Below are 22,001 nucleotides of genomic sequence, written 5' to 3'. Positions count from 1 at the left end.
CATTAAGCATAGCGGACAGTACAGGTTTCGCTGCGCAGGGTGAAAAGTTGTATGCAACAGGTAGAGAGACCAAAAATAGAGACAGAAAGTGTGCTTCTTTAGGAGTAATAATAATTTGCTGCCTATATGTAATTTGACTATGGGTTTTTCTCATGCTACACCATCCCTCTTAGAGAGAATAATGTAATAGACTGGAATTATTTTTTAAATGAGTCTTTCCTCATTATCTCACATATTTTTGCCTTTCTCCTAAAAAGGTATAGTAATCACTTGCAAAACCGAAAGTATAAAAGTGCTCCAAAGAGCCGAATGGCATATATCACTCGACGAGCTGAGCATTTTCTGTATGTGTGTGTGTGTGTGTATGTGCAGATTTTAATTCTCACTCACTTTCTCACCCTATTGAATTTTATTGTAATCGGATTTTTAGTTTAGAGGTTATGTTTAAAAATGTGAAAATCATGAAACATCAATATCTCAGAAACTACACAACCGATTTGAACAAAATTGGTCTCAAAAGAACGGGCTACCTAGAAAACCCTTAAGTTTTGAATTTCATAAAAATTGAAAAAACTTGTGGTTCAAAAGTTATGAAAAGAAACGTGTTCTGAAGACTGTTAAATCTCACTCATGTTTCTCAGAGATGGCTGTACCGATTTTCATAAAATCAGTGTCAAATGGAAGGTCTAATTGCCCCATAAGACCCTATTGATTTGTTTTGCAATCGGACTATTACTTTGCCTGTTATGTTTAAAAATGTGAAATCCAGCTATGCAAAGGAACATATTCCGAAGACTACTTGGACTCACTCACTTTTCTCAGAGATGGCCGACCCGATTTCCACAAAATTACTGTCAAATGAATGGTCTAGCTGCCTCAGAAGACCCTATTGAATTTTACTGTAATCGAACTGTAACTTCATTTGTAATGTGCCGACTTGTGAAAATCACGAAACTTCATTATCTCAGAAACTACACAACCGATTCGATTATTATTATCAGATGAGCGGGCTAGTTAAGGGTTAACTGATGAATTATGATTGAACACGTGGTTTCAAAGTTTGGCTGCCCTACACGTTCCCATTTCATTTGATTATAATCGAACTTAAGCAATGAACATTGATTCCTTGCGGTTTGTTTGAAGTCTGCAAATGCACGACGAATCGGCAATAGGATATGATCAAAGTCAAATAACAAATCGTTTGAAATGATTGGTTTTATCGAAATGACAACATCCTCGTCTTTTGGCTTCTGTACATCGCCTTAATTCTGAATATATATTCATATTGGGTGGTATTCTGTCATTATCAGCAGACTTTCTGGCATCAATCTGACACCGGAAATTCCCATATTGGGAGGTATTTTTGGTTGTTTTCCAGAAACTTAAAGTGGTCGTCTTCAAATTCAAAATAGTGTCCAGGGTCATTGTTTGGTTTCTATGCATCATCACGTTTACGGAAATATCCATATTGAGTATTATTCGGTCATTTCCGACTGTTGCCTGTAAGTTGCCATTTAGCAATTCAAAATGGTGCCTGAGGTCAATTGTTAGCTCCTTGCATCATTCTGGTTCCAGAGATACTCATATTGGATAGTATTTGTTTATTTTAGGCTGTTTTTCACAAACCGGTAGTCGCCATCTTGGATTTCAAAATGGTATTTAGGATACTGGTTAAAGAAAAACTCATATTGGGTGATATTTGGTCACTTTGGACTGTTTTTCAGAAGCCGAAAGTCGTCATTTTGGACTTTAAAATTGCCTGTGAAATTAATTTCTGTTATCTGGGCGGAATTCTGGTTCTGAAAACATTCATATTGAATGGTATTTGGTCATTTCCGGCTGTTTGCCAGACATCGGAAGTCACCATCCTAAAATTCAAGATTGTGTCTGTGATCAATTTTTAGCTTCTGTGCATCTTTCTGGTTGCGGAGATACTCATATTTAATAGGAATCGTTCATTTCAAGCTGTTTTCCAGAAACCGGAAGTTGCCATCTTAAAATTCAAAATGTTGTCTGAAGTTGATTTGTGGCTCCAGTGCATCATTACGGTTCCGGAAATACCCATATTGGGTGGTATTTGGTCATTTGCCGCTGTTTTTCCGGCACCGGAAGTCGCCATTTTGGATTTCATAATGGCATTTGGAGACAATTTCTGGATTTTGAACGGCATACTGGTTAAAGAAAAACTCATATTGGGTGGTATTTGGTCATTTTCTGCTGTTTTCAGAAACCGGAAGTCGCCATCTTAGAATTTAAAATGCTATCTGTGGTCGATTTTAGCTCCTGTGTATTATTCTAGATCCGAATATTATTATATTGGGTGGAAATCGGCCATTTTCGGCTGTTTTCCAGAAACCGGAAGTTGCCATCTTACAATCCAAAATGTTTTTTTTTTCTCCATCTATAATTTATTTGACACGGCACAAATACAATTTAATGTTTAACGGCGCCAATTATATCTGGTAGCTTACTTTCTAAAGTATCTTAATAACTAAAAGCAAATTTTTTATCCTCGCTGCCAACTACGAGCTGAAACTAAATCTAACTTAAAGCTAGCATGTTTTGCATTAAAAGCACTGATTTGTTGTTTGATGGTTTTCCATCGCCATAGGTAAGCAGCATATTGAATATGTTCCGCTGCTGGGTCAAGATATTCAGACTGGCATATTGGGTTGTCTCCCTCGGGACCTGAGACTATCGTGCGGGTCTAGTTGCTGTTTCCGGATCCGGGGTCTTAACGTGTTCTTGTCGTTTGGTTGGATGTAGGCGGAAGGGAATAGGATTAAACTGGGGGGAATCCAAAATGTTGTCTGAGGTCGATTATGGAACATATTTGTTACCACTAAAAACATTCACCTGCCAATATGGTTCCATTTAGTTGATTAGTTCGCGAGATGTGCAGAAATTTGTGAAGAAACATGTACTTCCAGAAGAGGTAGTGGCGTTTGTTACCTCTAAAAACATTCACATACCAAATTTGGTTGTATTTTCTTGATTGGTTCTTGAGCTGTGCGAAATTTGTGTTTCATTTTCATGGGATCCCTCCCTTATAGAAGAGGGAGTCGGGTTTCAAACCATTATGTACATATTTGTTACCACTTAAAACATTTACCTGCCAAATTTTGTTCCATTTGGTTAATTAGTTCTCGAGATGTGCACAAATTTGTGTTTCATCCAACTATTATGGACATATTAGTTACCCCTTGAAACATCCACACCCAAATTCGGTTTCATTTGCTTGGTTTGTTCTTGAGTTGTGCAGAAATTTTTGTTTAATTTGTAAGGGACCCCTCCCTTCCAGAAGAGGGAGGGGTCTCAAACTATCATAGGAACCTTTATCGGGACCAAAAACCCCTACATACAAATTTTCACGTCGATCGGTTCGGTAGTTTTCGGGCCTATATGGATCAGACAGACTTGACTGCATTTTTATATGTAAAGATTACAACATCAATATTTTAGAACCTAAAGAGTGAATAAACATTTATTGGATTGAAGCGTTCATGTAAATCTATTTTTACAAATAAAAAATTGAATGAGAAAGGCTGGGTCTGACCGCTAGGTGGATTAATTTAGGTTTTTTGATTTTCTCTACTCTTCTTTTGGTTTTTTGTTTTTACCTTTCTCCCAGAAAGGTATAGCAATCACTGGCAAATCCGAAAGTATAAAAGAGCTCCAAAGGGCCGAATGGCAGATATCACTCGACTCAGTTCGACGAGCTGAGCATTTTATGTATGTGTGTGTGTATGTGCAACTTTTTATTCTCACTCACTTTTCTCAGAGATGTCCGGATCGATTTCCATACAATTAATTGCAAATGAAAGGTCTTGTTGTCCCATAAGACCCTATTCAATTTCATTGTAATCGGATTTTTAGTTTAGGGGTTATGTATCAAAATGTAAAAATCATGAAACATGATTATCTTAGAAACTACACAACCGTTTTGAACAAAATTGGTTTAAAATGAACGGGTTACCTGAAAAGTTATGAAAAGAAACGTGTTCTGAAGACTGTTTAATCTCACTCATGTTTCTTAGAGATGGTTGCACTGATTTTCATAAAATCAGTGTCAAATGGAAGGTCTAGTTGCCCCATAAGACCCTATTGATTTTTTTTAAGTTTAGTAAAGCGGGCAACGTATGTAGTTTGCGAGAATGGGAGTAGAAGGTGTGACTTTAGACTTAGAAAAAATTTCCCTTGTCAAGACGGGACTCGAACCCGCAATCTTCGTTAATTTGATTTGCAATCGAACTATTACTTTGCCTATTATGTTTGAAAACGTGAAATCCAGCTATGAAAAGGAACATATTCCTAAGACTACTTGAACTCACTCACTTTTCTCAGAGATGGCTGACCCGGTTTACACAAAATTAGTGTAAAATGAAAAGTCTAGCTGCCTCACAACACCCTATTGAATTTCACTGTAATCGGACTGTAACGTCGTCTGTAATGTATCGAAATGTGAAAATCATGAAACTTCACTATCTCAGAAACTACACAACCGATTTGAACAATATTGATATCAGATGAACGAGCTAGTTAACGGTTAACTGATGAATTATGATTGGACACGTGGTTTCAAAGTTTGGCTGCCCTATATGTTCCCATTTCATTTGTGTAAAATCGAACATAAGCAACCGTTATGTATCAAATTGTTCAAACAACGAAAGTATATTATCTCAAAGATTACACTACTTGTTTGAACATTACTAGTGTCATACGAACGAGTCATCTCTCAAACTTACAATTAACAAAATTCACAACAATTTGATATCTGGTTTTAAACCTTGGTTATGGAAAGAAAAGGAATTTAAAGACTATTCAAAACTATACCTGCTTTGATCAATACATGTGGCTTCAACATGATTTAAATGTGGTATCGGACTATTTGAACGTTCCTGGTATCGCTCGTGATTAAATTATTCGAAATTGAATCATTTCTTTTATTTCGCTATTTCTTAAGCACTAACATTACGTCGAATTTCATATATTTAAGCGTTCATGTAAATCTATTTTCACAAATAATAAGTTTGAATGAGAAAGGCTGGGTTTGATCGCTAGGTGGATTAATTTAGGTTTTTTTTTTGTGGATCTTTAGCTTCACTCAACGGAATTCCGCACTCTCAGTGTCACTGAGAACTTTTAGCTTGTCTGGAGTATTTGGTTAGCCAAGTCTAGAGAATTTTTAGTTTATTAATTATTTATAGCATAAATGGAATACAGTTCTTTACGTGAGACTGCTGAGGCGACATCAATAAAAGTATTCTTTACAATTTGCTAATATTGGATTTTTCGCCTTATAAACATTGAGCACATCGAACGGTACGGGTTTCGCGTTTTACGAGGTAAAAAATAATAACTGGTAGAGAGGCGTTGCTTAGGCGTAATTTTATTTGCTGCCTGTATATTAGTTGACTATAGGGTTTTCTCCTGCTACACCATCCCCCTTGGAGAGAATAATGTACCAGACTGGAATTATTGTTTAAATGTTGCTTCTCCAATTATCTCGCAAATAAAAATTTATGCTGGAACATACATAAAAAACTTGTTCTTTATATAAAAAGAAGAAGAGACAGGTAGATTTGTCTCATTATTTTTCTTTAAAAGTTATAGGACATTAATTTACTAACAAAGCACCCTCTTCGGTTGCTCATTTTTTTTAAAAAATGTCCTTACTTCTGGCAAAAGGTTATTTAAATAGATCTTCTTAGAATGAATACCAGTTTTTAAAACATAAATTTGTTGGGTGGAATGTAATATAATATAATTTTAATGAATTTGACTTTTATTCTAAATGTAATCATTGCGATTATAATGTATTAAAATGAAAAAAAAAAAAATATTTCGTATTTTTTTATCTTGATAAAAACAATTATCCTAATAAATATCCTCATTCTCGTTCATTAAGCAGACAGTATGTGAAGTAGAGAAAGAACGAAAAATAAGCGAACTGGAAATATGATACAGATTTGGAAAAATATACCGCATCCCGACGGGATCCTCATTCTGTTCAGAGAATTTTTTAATCGTTGATAGTCACAAAGCGTGTAAGAAAGCTTTTCAGTATTTTTGAAAATGTATTTTATGTTGCGTTGAAAATTCAATATAATTTCACTGTTTTTAATTTATGTTAGGCCAACAACAGATAATGATAATAGTGTTGTTGAAGAATCGTTTTATTAAAATATATGGACGCATATTTTGTACTTAAAATACAAAATATGTAGATGCACATTTTTCGCTCAAAACTTATTAATCTTTAATGTTCTTGAGATCAAAATGCAAAAAAAAACAATTTCGATCTTCTTAGATTTGAATGAAGTGTTACTGATATCTAAATTATTTGATTTTGTTCAACGTTTCGACACCGGTTGGTGTCTTTCTCAGGTCCACTGTTTTATTTTAATATGTTCAATATTTTTTACAATTTTTCGTTTTTTTTCTACTTCTAGTTTTTTCCTCCTCTTTTAGCTTTTTTGGTGTGTTTGGTGTGGTTTGGTTATATTGACATGGATGGTTGTTGGCTGAATATGAAATTTATGGATTTTATGTTGTTATTTGTGGCTTTAATTTAATATTTCTTACTGTTCTATGGTATCCCGTTACTAACAATAGAATTGGTTCCCATTTCACTTTTTTTTCATGTCTAGATTTTTTCCTCTGACAAAAAAACTCACTGTTTTATTGTTCAGATTACGAAAATAAAATTTGCTATAAAATTACCCGTTTCAGTTTGCTTAATTTCCCAATTTTTGAAACATGTGTTTTATCATCGTTGCATTTTTTTTGCAAATATTTTAACAAATCTTGATATTTTGTTACGAGCTTTTTGTATCAACTTGTGTTCTAAACTTGGTCTCGTTAATAGTTAAAATATAGAAATTCCTATCGAAATTACTTGCTGATTATTACAAATTATTACAAGTTTTGTAAGGTTTTTGGCAGAAAAAGATCGGAGTTAGTTAGAATGTACAATATTTTGTTAATTGAATAGCAAATTTTGTTATAAATATGCTTTAAAAAACACACTTTTGAACATTCAAGTGTATGATAACAGAATTTGATATAATTCTGTACTTTGTTATAATCGTTTGATTACCCCGTTTGTTATAATCGTTTGGTCGGGTATCCATTACCAGGTTGCAGATATTTGGGAAACATATTTTTATGCAAAAAAGTAGTAGAACAATAAAACGCCCTAACGGTACTAAGAATTTGTAAGTTTTTAACAAACTGGTTTTCGATTAATTCATACTGAATTCCCAACATTTCAACGAAACGAATATTAGACTTTGGTTCTCCCAATTTGGAAGATGAAAAACAAATGCTGTGGACTATACACAAAGTTGATGATCGCCACTTTAACCGGTTTGGTAGTTAACACCGTAGCTCAACTCAATTGACTTATTCAAAACAAATTAACCGACTTTGCATATTTATATAAAAAATATTAGATTAAGCACCGTTCCAATCCGCGCACCCTTTCTTGGTTGCAACAAATTAGTTAGACCAAAATTAATGCAGTCAATTCTGATCAAACGTGACAACCTACCCATGAATAAACAACATCTTCCACATATCTTATGTTAACATAATACAACGGTGCGGAAGTGTGAGCGGTGTAAATCGATGCACAGAAAAACACATTCCAAACGTGAGATTATCGATGTTTGAAAAAAAACTAGTAGGATGCATCTATTGGGCTTGTTCGTTGCAGTTGCTGTCGGTTTTTTGCTTGCTGCAAGTTTTCACGTGTCTTCTTTTTTCTTTCTTCTTTTTACAGAATATCCGGCCGAAGTGGGTCTCAACCCGCACAACACCACGAGGCAGCATTGCTGAGTTGGATTTCGCACGTATGCAGTGCGCTGAAACGACGCATTGACTACGAGGTGGCCAACGGAGGTGTTGCCGGTTCATCCGTCGATGAATACGTGAGTTAACCTTCCTTCCTGTCTTTTTCAATGGTTTTGATTTTGATCACTGTCACAACCAAAGGTTCGATTAGCGCACACATGTTTTTTTCTCTAGCGATACTTTTTATATTTCCATTTATATTTATTCAATTGGACAATAGATCAATTATTCAATGCTATTTCTTTTTGCAGGGTCAACGACTCCAGAGCCCGAACATTCCACCAGTTCGTGATATTCGTGACCTATGCGACGGTGTCAGTTTAGCTTACCTAATATCGTATTATTGTCCCAAATTAGTTCCTTGGTCCAGTGTTAAATTCAACCACGTACCAACCATAGAGGTATGTAAAATGTATCACGTAACAGATTTTAAACACTTTTTGAATTGAACATTATTTTCAGGACTCAATCCACAATATCCTCATAGTTAGTAATTTCTCCGAGCGAAGCTTGCCATATTCTGTGTTTCACATGACCCCAGAGGACATAACCTACATGCGAGGGTAATATCTAGCTGTTGCTTACTCAAGTGGATCATGTTTTAATTTTCATCGTTCATTTTTTTTCATCAGAGCTATGAAACAGAATTTAGTCGTCCTGTTGGCTGATCTGTTCAACCTGTTCGAAATACATCCAGCGAAGTGTGTATGTTATCCTGGTATGGAACAACAGCAGGTGCCCGGTAAGTTGACAGCGTGTAAAAAATCAAGTAATTATGTTCTTCCTTCAAATGAACCTATCGCGCGTGCACTCAATCTGAAACATCTGTGTCCATAATATTTCCCTTTATATCACATGTTTTCATGCTCGAATCTTTTAGTTAACGATAAACTCATCGGAAAAATTTGGACGATATCGAATCATGTTACAAAAATTAAACCTAAGAAACCAATGAGAACTCGTATCTTACATTTTCCTTTGATTGTTCAATCCCTTCATCTTATGTCACTGTCGCAGTATTGATCGATGTCCATTCATAAAACTTTGTTTACCAGACTTAATTTCGCTTAGGTTTTTAAGTATCTTTCAATTAGACCGTTCATCACTATCAATCTATCGTGCAGTTATGATCAAAAAATATCAATTTAATAGGAGAGCAATCCTCGTTAGTTTTCTTTCTGTTTTCTTTGTTGCTTGGTTTTACCATGGATTTAAGCTGAGCTGCTGTTGCCTTTGAGTATTTATTTCGCCCACCAAATAAGTATTTATGGCCAGTATGACATCGACTCGAAAGTGGTCCATCCCTAATGGTTCACTTTTCTGTCAATATGTATTTTGGCAAGCTTTCGGTATTGGCTTCCTTTTAAACAGGCGCTCAACTAAAACGTATAATTGGCACTCGTTGGGTGATTGGTTAATTGGCTTTCATTTGGCAAGCGAAATTTGTATAAATATGTTATGTGTTTGTTATATCTTTCTAAGTTCATAAGGTATAGGCTTAATAGATTAATTATTTTTTTCCTAATAATTTTAATGAAAATTACATAACAAGCAGCATCGTGGTAATATGTTATTGTTTGTAATTAGACGTTAGTACCTACTGAAGGATATATTTTTCCTTACTTGGCTATTGAACCGAAAAACGATTCACTATACATTAGGCGTATATTTCACCTGTATTGTGTAGCTCACCTTATGGTAGTAAACAAACTTTCGAACTGTAAGAGTTGTACTCGCTTCTACATATCACGTCGTTATTATTAGAAACATGGCAACTTAGTATAAGTTTGTTTTACACTTCGGATGCCTATTATGTACGAACTTCGGAAATGATGATTGGAATAAGACAATGGAGTGTGTATTGCTATGACATTTACATTTCATCTTGCGAACCTTTTTATGCTTATAATATTTAACGATTTTTTGATCAATTTTCAATGTTGTCATCCGCTAGGGTTTGTTTCAATCAACCAAATGGAGTCATGTTACTCTCATCATATGTGTTGATAGGTCGAAATCCATACTGTATATCCATGAAAAAATATGCAGGCCTTAGTCGAAGTTAGCTTATCTCTTATCTACTTTACATTTTCGAAAAAAAAAGTGCCGTGTTGGTGTGTAGCTAAGCGAAATTTAAATTGGCAACGGTGTGTTTGTTAATAATAGCGAAACCAAAGTAATCTTGTGTACAGGGTTGAAGTTGTAACCAGGAGTGACCAGTAAAAAATTTGTAAATTGCTCATCCGTCGATCCTATACTGCATGTACAACCATTTTTTTCCATAATTATTTTTTGCACATTTTTCTCTCTTTTAAACCTTTTATTCGTTCGTTCATCTAAATTACTATTTTCACATTCATCGTTACCTAACATAAGCTTCACCTGTGATGATTCCCACAAATGTACATCTTTCACATTCAAAATTTTACATTGTCAAACGATCTCGTTATAAGCTTATCCTCGAAAATTTTTCAACACACGAAAAAAATAATCTCACTTACGTGCTTTTGTACAAACTTCATTTCTGCTTGTATATTTTTCCCGCCATCCATCGAAACAAAAAACCAATAACCCCAATAATGCGTTTAAAGATTCCGGAACAAACGAGCACGGCATCGCGCATCGGCGCGGAATCGCGACTCACCAGGCCATCGTATTCATTCCCGAGCTACGAGCGGGTCTTGATTCGCCCCCGGGCAGCAGTGGGGGTACTACTGGCGGCGGTAACGGAGGCGCTACTGCTAAACCACCGTTTCAAGGTGCTAACTGAAATCAACATTTCGGCCAGAATTACTTTGTCTTTTGTTTTCCTGTAAACTATGTTTGTTTCTGTTTTGTTTGGTATCACATCATGGTTATGACATTAAGTTCGGTCTGTTTTTTTTTTGTCTTACGTTTTTTTGTTTCTGTACGTGTGTTTGATTTACATGTGTGTACGCTCATTTGCAACACTTTATTTTCAGTATATTTTGTACATTTCTTTTTTTTTTCGATTATATAAAACAAAAAAATGACACCTTTTCGTGTTTATCTAAGAATAACGACGTGGCAGTAGAGTATTTTTTTATCGATTTGCCCAAGAAGCTGTAGTGAAATATAATGTGTGTTATTCACTTTTTTCTCATCCAGTTTTGCATCGGTATAATTTTCTTCTTATCTTAGTTATTATGTACCATATTTCAGTAAAATTTGTTTTCATTTGTTCATTGTTTTCGGTTGTAGTAAATGTTTATTTTCTTATGTGAGGCAGATTTTCTTAATCATATTAAATTATCAGTGAGTAGATTCTACAGTTTAGCATGTCACATGGAATTGAAGTCGTTGATTGTAGAATGCTCTTTAATCAATTGTTATTTGCTGGAAAATATTTTTGCATGACTTGGTAGATTGGCATATTTCGTAGAATAGGCTTATGTTCAGCTCCAAAACACACACGTACTGAGTCAAAATCGTGTGAAGATGTTAGATAAAAAATACGCTACTATTCTCAGTGAATAGCGTTCTATTCAGTTCAGTAAAAATATAAATTTGCGTTTCAATTGCCCGATCAATCGATTAAATTCACTAACAAAGCCAGATTTGTCTCCACCTTTTTTATCTCTGAAGATTGCTTCATAAATTGACTAAAGTTGATAATTAAGAAAAAAATCTTATCAAAACGACACCAACAACAACGCCTTTATCACAAAAAGGGTGAAATTTTGCTCGAAAATTGTACATACTTTATAGTTACAGCGCGCACTTTAGTGCCAAATTTACTAACAGCTTCATTTTTAAAAAGTGAACAATTGTCTTCGTATCTCATAATCTTTCGCTCTCTCTTTTTTTCTGCTCGCTATTTTCATTCTCTCCCTCTTTCTCTCGCTTGGTCCTTTTCTAATCTTCCTTTTTGTGTCTTTTTCTCCCTCTGTATGCATTGGAATGCTTGTTTTTATTTCTATTAAAGACTAAATTCAAAACTTTGTGTATGAAAAAGTGTTTCGAAAAAGGTGTGAATCCTGAGTGATTATTCCAATTTAAAAAATATAACCTTTTGGTAAATGTTGCCCAGAAGCAAAGACGTGGGATTAAAAAAGGTGAATTTTGAGAATATTCAGAGAGAGAGTAACCTAAATCAATGATTATCATGTAGTAAAGCGGGATTAGAAAAACAGTGGTTTGGCGCACCCACGTCATTAACTGTCAATACGGGTTTGGATGTAGCAGGGATATGAATGCGAAAGAATGTTGGAGAAAAAGAATAGAAAAAATAAGTGTTTCATTCATTTGCTATCATCTGCGATACCCCTTACCGTGCAACGTGAACAGTCTAATTGTTGTTTATTGCATGACGTAAACAGTAGGGTGCCAATGGAAATCAACTTTTCGTATTTCGTTGAGCGGTAGGTTTCAAAAGTTTCGTCTTCTCGAAAAAAATAGGAACCCTTGCAAAATTCCAGCTTAATGAAGCGACAGTCTCACCCGGAACCATACCTGGTTCTCAAGACAAAATTCTCTTCCAACAGACAGAGAGACATTCGATGCAACCTCCCGTTTTATAATCTGTATATAGTATATTTTCCCAACATTTCTTCGCCGGAACAAAGTGCTGATACTAGACACCTTGTTTCCCGTGAGAAACAACAACGGTCGAATTGCAGCGAAATATGTAGGTCGGTTTTTAAAATGTCCCCGGTCCATATAAAATTTAATTTTTCGAATTTATATGGGCGGCTGTACGCGGAGTGGGAGGGTCGGGGGTCAAAATCGTCTGAAATCTATCTACGTGGATAAATGTCGATGGCCTCTAATATGGTAGTTTTATTATCAAGCAGAGATAGGGGAGGTTTGAATCCTAACCCGTTACGGTGTTTCTTTTTCATTAAGGCAAAAACGAAAATCTTTACTACAAAAATAATGGTTTAGCATGTTTCATAAAATTGAGGTGAGATAGGCTATTCAACAGATGAAAACAGAAGCATTGTAATTCCATATAATAGGCGATTACAATAATGTAATAGAAATTGAAAAAAAGGGAGTTTTTTCACAAGTAATAAATATTCTTCATACTCTTCTGCTATTTTAAATTGGTTTTCAAAGTAGAAAATGAACATGTTTAGGTAAAATTTCCAACACTCAGGTTAAAAATGTAACTTCATCAAGATTCCACAATAACTTGAGTTTGGGCCATCTTAGGTAAAGTGAAGAATCTGCAAAAACATTTTTTCTGCTTGCTACAAAACGTTGTTTTTCATGCAATTTCACATGGACCGTAGAGACAAAAAAGAGATGAACACAAAATTTTCCGTACGCACGACCAGTAAAATGCGATCGATTTCCCAATCCAAGGAACAATTCAACCTATGTTTCTTCTTTTTTTCTTCGCTAAAGCCAAGTATCCAACTTGAAACCAGAAAGCACATATTTTCTCGCCCATCCACATAACACATATTAGCATCAAGTGTTCCTGGCCATTAGCGGTTTTTTTGTGTGCATATTATCTATATGTAGCTTACTCTCCCTCGGTTTTCATTCACGGTGGCACCCCAAGTTGGTACTTCTGGCAAAAGTGCCCCAATGCATAAAACTGACCAACTTGAGCAGAGACTGTTCCTTTCGTTCCAAGTGGCAATGTTAGGTAGAGGAATGAAGATATGAAAAAAAAAACGATCGCTTGTTTCGAAAAGTGCTGACTAATCAGTGCGGATGGGAAAATCTAATATTGTGTCAAGTGAGTGTAAAATTTCGCTCGAAAATGATCACTATGTGAATTCCATTTAATAAAGACGCGAAATTTTGTGAAGTTACCGATAATAAATCAGTCTTTAACGAAAGATGCAGCCTCGTTATAGTGTTTTACAGGTCCAACAAGGTCAACCTCACATTATGCGAGCTAAATGCAAAATAAAAAAATGTCACTTGATTCTCATTTTGCGCACCAAGTATTGCATGCATTAGTAAAATTGCTTTGTTGTCGTTAGTCTTTGTACGAATATCTGTATGTGCTTATTGCATCCATTCCGGAACAATGTTATCATAGCTTCAAAGCTATCAGTTGGCCTTAATGTCTCAATTCACTTAATTAGAATGACAAGATATTCAAATTGCACACCAGTGGAACAAAACATTCGCTATACCTCTCTCTTTTATTATTTTCACCCGAAAACAGTGGTTCGTTCACCGTCCGCTAGTACTCTGCGAAAACATGTATCCGCTCGTGATATGCAGGATCAGCAGCCACAATATACACAACACTCACAGCAGCAACAACAACAGCAGCAGCATCAGTATCAAGAACACGACGAAGGTATAGAAATAATTTCAGATCAACATTTGTTTGAATTAATGGTACATTTAATTTTTCAGGCTTTGTCGTACACCGAAGCAAAGGAGTGCCAACGTTATCATCAATGCAAGAACCTTTGGTCCCGGCTCGAATCCGGCAGGCCAAGGAAAAAACAAACAACGACTCAAAGGCAGATGAAAGAGGTAAGCTCCGTACGCCGTGGTGTTTGTTTTGTACAGTATGAGTTCCCTTGTTTTTCACCTGTCGCTGATCTTGGCGTTTTAGACTGATTTGCTTGCGTGCCATGCATATAACAATGTAGAAATAGTTTCTTTTTTGCGCACAAAAAAGAATGTTCCAATTTATTAGAAAACCCTGAACTTCCTAGATGATGTCTTCAGAAAAACAAAAGGTATGCATAACTAGGGTTTTTGTACATAGCCTTCGAAGATACAACTCATCTCACATGAAAAAAGCACGAATGCGCGTTGTTTGAACGAGTTCAATATTCATTGCACCGTCATTTATTGTCATTTTTTTTTATTTTAGTCAACACATTACATAACGACTTTTGCTAGATTCAGAACTATTTTTAGTGCCTGAAAAGTTCTGAATTCTTCTTATCTTTTATTCACTATTGTTGACATTCTTTCAAGTTAGTTTGCACTTAGTACATAGGTACTGATGACGGCTGAACTTTGGAACATAAAAGTTCAATCATCACACCTTGTATAAACTGTGGCTCGAACGGGACTCACTTTTTGTTAAACAGGAGATTTGTGTGATTGTTGCGGGTTTCCAAAACTCACGTTTTTTACTCAATTGCATCAGTGGCCAAATCAAATTAATGCACAATAGGAGCATTATGACATACATTGACCTTATACAGGGTAGCGAATTTCAGAGAAAACTGAAAAACAATCAGGGATAAAATTTTAACCGACACGCGATTCTTTGTTAAACCGCTTTTTAGCGCAAAAACAGATGAATTTCAGCATAAAGCGCTAGGAGAGGGAAACTAGAGCCGACTGTTTTCAGCTTCCCGAGAATCGTGGAATAGAAATTTGGTTTACCGGGAAGCGAGAAAAATTGCAAAGAAAAGTTAAAAGGCGGTGATTTATTTAGTTTGGATTTTTTTGTTATATAGAAGAAAATAATGACACCATAATTTGATGATTTGAATTCATAAAAAAGCATTAGAACAAAAAGATTGAACAATTTTCGAAAAAAAATTGAAATTTATTTCCAATGTCCGAAAAAAGGAAGTGGAGACGGATAGTCACCCAAAAGCAGGAGGGCTTCAAAATTTCGTCTTCTCGAAAAAATTTCCAATGTAAAATAAAAAAAAACTGGCACAGGCTCATGAAACTTTCAAGATAGAAATTTTGTATGCCAAAATTTCTTAAAAATGCATGAAACGCAGAGATCTAGTGTTATCTAACATATTTCTTTCTTCAAAAAAAAAAACCTGGTACTTGGAACTAGACTCTCCCAGTTCGATTTTTTTTGTCTCAGGAAGTCGATGTTTCTGAACATTTTTTTTTAACCAGGCTTCGGCATTTTATACAAAATGAGAGAAGAGAGAATCTCTATTTGTTACTTAGGTCCTTTTGAAATGTTACGCGAGATTTTAAGACTTTTGACACTAAAAACAAAACTTAGATTTCTACATTTCATGAACTATTTACTACCTGTGCATTTTTTCATCGTCAAAAAAGTGAAATTCTGGCCGCTGTGAGGATCCACTTCCCGAAATCCGGTTGAACTCAAATTTAACATACGGATTTTTTGTCCAGAAGACGAAACGGCTGAGCCTGTCTCCAAACGAAATTCAAAGGTCAAAATTATCCCATATAGTTATTTCATTGAAACCTCATTAAATTGAAAGTTAAGATTTTCTAGAACCAAGTTTTTTTGGTTCCTTTTGGGGCCTTAAACAACCCTAAACTTGCCTGAAGTCGATTGTTTTTTCTCCGCTTGGCGCATTGCATTACAAATTTGTATGAAAATGTATATGGGAAATCCTACTTTTTTGCATTTCTAGAGAGCTCAAGAATGCTCTAATAATACACTACATTATGTTAGAGTATAGTATTTTAGATAACTTTGCAGAAGACACTGAAGAACTAGGATGTCTCTAAGAAGAGCTATAGCTGTTCAAAGTTGAGTATGTCGATTTAAATGCAGAAAATCTTGCTTTCTGCCAACATTACCAATGTATCAGCGTCAGTAGGATTCCCAAAAGAAGTAACCTGTCATTACGAGTTTGCAAACTCAACAGGATCAAGCAAACAAATTTAGGTCAATATTCTAGGCGTAGAAAGAATCTACAACGTGTTTCAGAGGTTAGTTCTGATGGAAATCTGACTGACGCCGGTACACTGGCAGTGTTGGCAGAAAAAATGATTTGCAACATAAATTTCGACATATCAAACTTTGAACAGCTCTAGTATTTTTTTTGGGACACCCTAGCTCTTAAGTGTCTTCGGCCAAGTTGTTAGGTATCAAAAAACCTACCATTTGAAGTTATGAAACCTATGGTTTGAGCATTTTGAGCTCTTTAGAATGGAAAATGCATAAAAGTTGGTTTTTCCATACAAATTTTCATATAAATTTGAAATGCAATGCGCCAAACGGAGACAAAACCAATCGACTTCCGATAAATTTAGGATTGCTTAGGGCCCCAAATAGAACAAAAAATCTTGGTTCTGGCTTTCTGCTATCAAGTTTCGTTTATTCCATATAACGATTCCCCACCCTAATATTCATAGACAAAAAGTGAAGAAGATTATTCATACTGTTCAGGGCCGGGTTTGTTCATATAAAGTCATTTATTCTCACTACTGCACAGAAGTGTATATAATTTTGAACAAATCTACATTTTTGAGTCGGTTTTTCAATAATTTTCACTGTAGAAAATATTTTCCGGGATTCCCGGATTTGAATGAAAATTTCATCCCCAGACTCTCTTAGTCGAAACATAACTAGATGTCATAAATGCGTGATAATTATCAAACCTATCAAAACTGGCAATTTTAAACACGGGCAGTTTTTTCTAATATCTTACTGATGAAAATTTTAAACAATTTTGATTAGAACCTTCATCTTCAGCTGTTCTCTAATAAATAATTATACTTTTAAACAACTAAGATTGGTTACAAGCAATCAATGTTCATGACAGCTTGTTAAATGCTAACAAAAATTGAATAACATGTTACAGCTTGGTTGAAAAGTTTTCGGAATTTTTGTTATCTTTCGAGGGCGATACCAGGGATGGCTGTTCATTTTTCAAATGTCTCAACGCTTCATAAAAAAAGTGTCTCACATGTCTTCACGCATCAGAAAAAAAATAAACACATCTCAAATGAAATTTTGGCAGTTAACAAAAAACCTAGTAAATACAATGCGAGGGTTCCAGTTTTTTTTTTACTTTTACTTTGTTGACTGACGGATCGTTTACCGGTCTACTGTCGTGAGATGACATTGTGACGTAGATCCAAGTGATCAGTGATTCAAATGGGTGCCTACGTCACATTGTTTTTTTTTTATTTTTTATTTTATGCACGTACGAATAAGTAATAAAAAAAAGAAGATACCAAAAAAAAGGTCTTAGAATAATGAACAAATTGGCATGAAAAACTCATTTTCGAAAAAGTGGCACTTACGTCACTTTATCATCTCACGGCAGTCTAGGGCCGAACGAATTAGAGATGTCCAGCTTCTTCTGTCTTGGGCAGATGTTCACAAGTCACCTCGTACACCAGTAGATCGCGCTTCTTCTTCTACCGCGGATATCCACTGAGTGAAGGATTTACCACGGGGCCATGTTACATGTTCAGCCCACTGAATCCTGCCCCGTGGTATCACTATATCACAATCACTCGTGATTCATGCGTCTGCGCCACACTCATTTTCCAATTTACTGCCAAATATCGATCGTAGAATGTTACGCTCAAAATCTCTTAACATTCGTCGATCGACTTCCTTCAGCGTCCACGCTTCATTTACGTGAAGAACCACCGGAAGGATCAGCGTCGCATACAGCGCTAGTTATGTTTAGTAGCTGGTTACGTAGCCCGTGGAAGGCCCTAATCGCATCCGGTTGCAGCTTATTCGACTAATATACCGAGTAAAGCTCACATGTTTCCATGTTTGGCATCTCTGGGCCATACAATGATTCTAGTGTTTTCATTTTTTTTTCTTTAATTCAATCTTTCGTTGGTCTCAAATAACTTTCCAATTCAGTGACCGTTATGGTTATGTAGTAAGAATGGCTTTTGATTGTTATCCCTGTCTCGAGATAGTCGATGTGATTATGAATATTCACCCTTATTCTTGTTTACGGCCGTATCGCTTTCGTACGAAAGCAGCAGCGGCGTACGAATGCGATACGAACACATACGAATCCGATTCGTTCTAACCAATTCGAGCTTTCGAACATCGTTGCTTTCGTACGAACGTGTCATTCTTGTTTACGTACGTATGCGTATCCGTATTCTTTTTGCTCTCGTTCGTAAACGTCAGTCAAAAGTTGCGAATCGCTTTACGAATCGCCGGCGCCGGTAGTTTTTTCTCGTTTTTCTGCTGTTTTATGTAAATTGTTTTTTTTTAATCGAATAAGCCGAAGAAGATTTGTTTTTTAGTGAACTGTTAAATAAAAAACTTTTGTGCTACTCGATTTGCTAAAATGAAAAGGCAATCGAAAGTTGTGAATCGCCATCGCCGCGGGTTGTTTTGGTTATTTCGTGTGAAGAAAATCGGATAAATTGGACAAAGTTTCTTTTCTAGTGAAGGGTTGAATGATGAAAAAATTTGCTGAAATCGTTGCCGGATATTTGAATCGTTTTGTTAGTGCTATCAGCAATATCCTTTAAGCCAGTAAACTTAGTTGAAACGTCATACTAGATTATTCCCCCACGAAAACGGCGAATGTTTATACGTTTAACCCAACGAACAAGCAAAGTTGTTGCATCACTGATTGACGATGGCTTATTAAAATTTACAAGGCAGGTCTAATGAGCAAAAAGACCTATTTCAGTGATCAGGATGCAGGACCGTTGGCGACACCGAAATTATTACAAAAAGGTTAACTTGATAGAAAAAAAACTACTTTCTTTTAACTAAAACATTTGCATTTTAGATCCAGCACCGGTTGAAATACCTCCAAGTTCGTCGATCACACCAATATCAACGTTTTATGGGGACCAGTGCCGTAGGAGCTGATTACAGCGGAATGTACCGCTAATTGTTACAATTCTCAAAAAATTGTGAGGATATTTCGGCTTGTTTGGTTTGCTGACGAAACCTGCCATTCGTTAGTTGGGTGTTGACAGACAGACAGACAGGGCTTTGATTTTGATAAGGATACAAAATAACTACAGACGGTATTTGATTGTCATAATACATATCTTATGGCTGTTTCATGTGTTGTTTTTGCAGGTGAAAAACAGTATGCCATCTAACGTGCCACCCACCATGCCAATCACAGTTTGTTCATATTCATAAAAGGACCACCACCCATGAACGGCATTGTCGAAGACAATTTTTTAAAATAACGACTTTTACGACTTGGTTACCAATCAAATTGAAAATCGTGGAACAATTTTATCGATAACAGTGGTGGTGGCGGCTCTGGTAGTGGTCGGCGCCACTAAAGCAACTGGATGAACAATTATCGTTGAGGCCTCCGAAGTAGCAACTACCGGCCACTATGGCTATCAACCATTATTCTGCTTGTATAGAGCATATTTGTCATAGAGCATAATATAACAGCGCTTAGTATATAAGATGAAAACTATGCCAAATGAGCTAACGTCGAATATCGACCATTCTTGGTTTAAATTAAACTTTACTCACGTTTGAATAACTTAAAAAAGCTCATGTGTCATTTTTGACTAACAAAATTTTTAATAAATACTCTTTCTATTTACGAAGATAAAAGTTGTTTTTCTTTTAAATTTTATTTTTGAGAAACTTAAAATTAATCCGTTATGTACTACAGTCATACCTCGATATAAGGCAACTTTATTTTTATTTTCATGACGTTATATCGAAGCAAAACATTTTTTTTTTCAATTTATGCAAGATTGTTAATGGTTACTCAAAGATGCGCGAAAACCTATTTTCCATCACCTATCAGTATTTTCAAACCATTCTCATGCCCAATCAGGAAAATTTACAACAAGCAAAAAAAAGTTTTTTTAATTGATGCAAGACTGTTGGTTGTTACTCACAGATGCGCGAAAACCTATTTTACATCACCTATCAGTATTTTCAAACCTTTCTTATGCCCATCTAGAGAAAATTTCAACAAGCAAACAATTTTTTTTTAATTGATGCAAGACTGAATTGTTACTGAAGAATGCGTGAAAACATATTTTCCATCACCTATTAGTATTTTTAAACCTTCCTTATGCCCATTTTGGACAATTTTCGCATTGGTTCCAAAACATACTACAAACATTTTTCTGAAGCAATTTATAGCCCAAAACAGTTGCTGTATCATTTATTTTAAATTTCAATTTAAAAAGTTACGTTATATCGAGTTACGTTATATCGAGGTTGCCTTATATCGAGGTATGACTGTAGTATTGTTGTATTGTTGTAATCAAGAAAAAAAAGTGAAAAAACTTCTTCCCAATTTTCCACAACCGAGTTTTTTACTGTTCGTTCTACCGCACAGTAGGCCAATGTGTGAATAAAAAAATATGATTTTATTGAAATTTTAAAATATTCAGGATACACATGAACATTACGTTTTTTACAAATGAATAGTGTTGGTTTGTGACTCTGCATGAGAGTGGTAAGGTGAAACTTTCACCGCTTTAAAGGACGACTTCCCGAAGTCCGATTGAGTTAAAACTTTGCATGGGGATTTCCTTCGAGACGACGAAACTTTCGATTCCTACTGCTAAAGGAATTTGAAGTTTGATTGGCATCCAGAGATCATGTGTCACAAATCGAGATCACGTATCAAATAACTGTTCGGTAGAACGAACGCGTCATAATGCTTGTAGAATATTGAAAAATGGTACAAAAATACTGAAATATGTCAAAATTAATAGTTTAAATTTGTTTCTTTCAGCTTCATTTTTTTTTCATTTGTGTTTTTGAATACATTTGCACGAGACCTTTTTTATCTTATCTCAGTTATTAGTAATAAAGTTTTCAAAGTACTGTCCAATAAATCAAGCAACTGATCCATAAATAATGAAAACAAAATTTTTTGACAAAAAAATCAGAATGGAGAAATAAAAGAAGTTTTTTGAGGGGAATTTAGAGATCTATTTGTCGACTGTGACGGTTAGTTTTGTGGGATTGTCAGCCATTAGTCCGTGTATAAAAAAAGTTAAGCTTTAGATTCTTTTTCCAATTTCAACAATTTCGAGAATAATTTCATTCATGGTGTTAGGGAACATCCATAAATGACGCAGCTTTTCTAGGTTTTTTTACCCTCCCCCTTCCCCCATCGTAGCATTTCGTCACAAAATCAAGACCCTTCCTTTAGATAATCACGTAGCTTTATAACAAAACACCCCACCCCCAGATATTTGCAAATTTTATCATCAAACACACATAAATAACAAACAGACAAAGTGATAAAAAAGAACAATTAAAAAAATCTTTTTTTTTCTTGGTTTCGTATTCGCTACGTAGCTTGGCTTAACCCCCCACCCTTCCACTCGTCACATTTTCTCACAAAACTACCAATCCCCCCCTCCCCCTTGAATGCTACGTCATTTATGAACGTTCCCTTATATGATTTTAACAGTTATTTTGAAACTAAAAATTCTTAGTTAATTTCCTGAATACACACGTTTTCAAGTATTCTTGAGTCTAAATTTAGAAAATTGGGAAATAAACACTAAATTATAAATTGGCA

The 22,001-nt window shown here is 35.4% G+C and overlaps 1 protein-coding gene and 1 long non-coding RNA gene across 24 annotated transcripts in view; both read left to right on the top strand.

The window, feature by feature from the left end:
• LOC129721289 (patronin) overlaps positions 1–22,001 on the top strand; it is a 137,802-nt gene that overhangs the window by 77,803 nt on the left and 37,998 nt on the right. For 22 of the 23 annotated variants that reach the window (XM_055673690.1, XM_055673704.1, XM_055673707.1 and 19 more), the window contains exons 5-11: positions 7,784–7,931; positions 8,106–8,255; positions 8,317–8,417; positions 8,487–8,596; positions 10,446–10,613; positions 14,003–14,140; positions 14,200–14,322. In XM_055673690.1, the coding sequence (XP_055529665.1) occupies positions 7,784–7,931; positions 8,106–8,255; positions 8,317–8,417; positions 8,487–8,596; positions 10,446–10,613; positions 14,003–14,140; positions 14,200–14,322 (938 nt within the window). The remainder of the gene's footprint in view (positions 1–7,783; positions 7,932–8,105; positions 8,256–8,316; positions 8,418–8,486; positions 8,597–10,445; positions 10,614–14,002; positions 14,141–14,199; positions 14,323–22,001) is intronic. The other variant, XM_055673698.1, reaches the window with a different exon arrangement.
• LOC129721291 (uncharacterized) lies at positions 18,467–20,033 on the top strand. Its single transcript, XR_008727380.1, has 3 exons — positions 18,467–19,204; positions 19,260–19,503; positions 19,559–20,033. It is a non-coding gene; the product is annotated as an uncharacterized LOC129721291 (long non-coding RNA).

The sequence above is a fragment of the Wyeomyia smithii genome, chromosome 2 (genome assembly GCF_029784165.1).
Source record: "Wyeomyia smithii strain HCP4-BCI-WySm-NY-G18 chromosome 2, ASM2978416v1, whole genome shotgun sequence".
Lineage (NCBI taxonomy): Eukaryota > Metazoa > Arthropoda > Insecta > Diptera > Culicidae > Wyeomyia > Wyeomyia smithii.
Note: the sequence above shows the minus strand (reverse complement) of the source record. Positions and strands in the feature narration are given on the sequence as shown.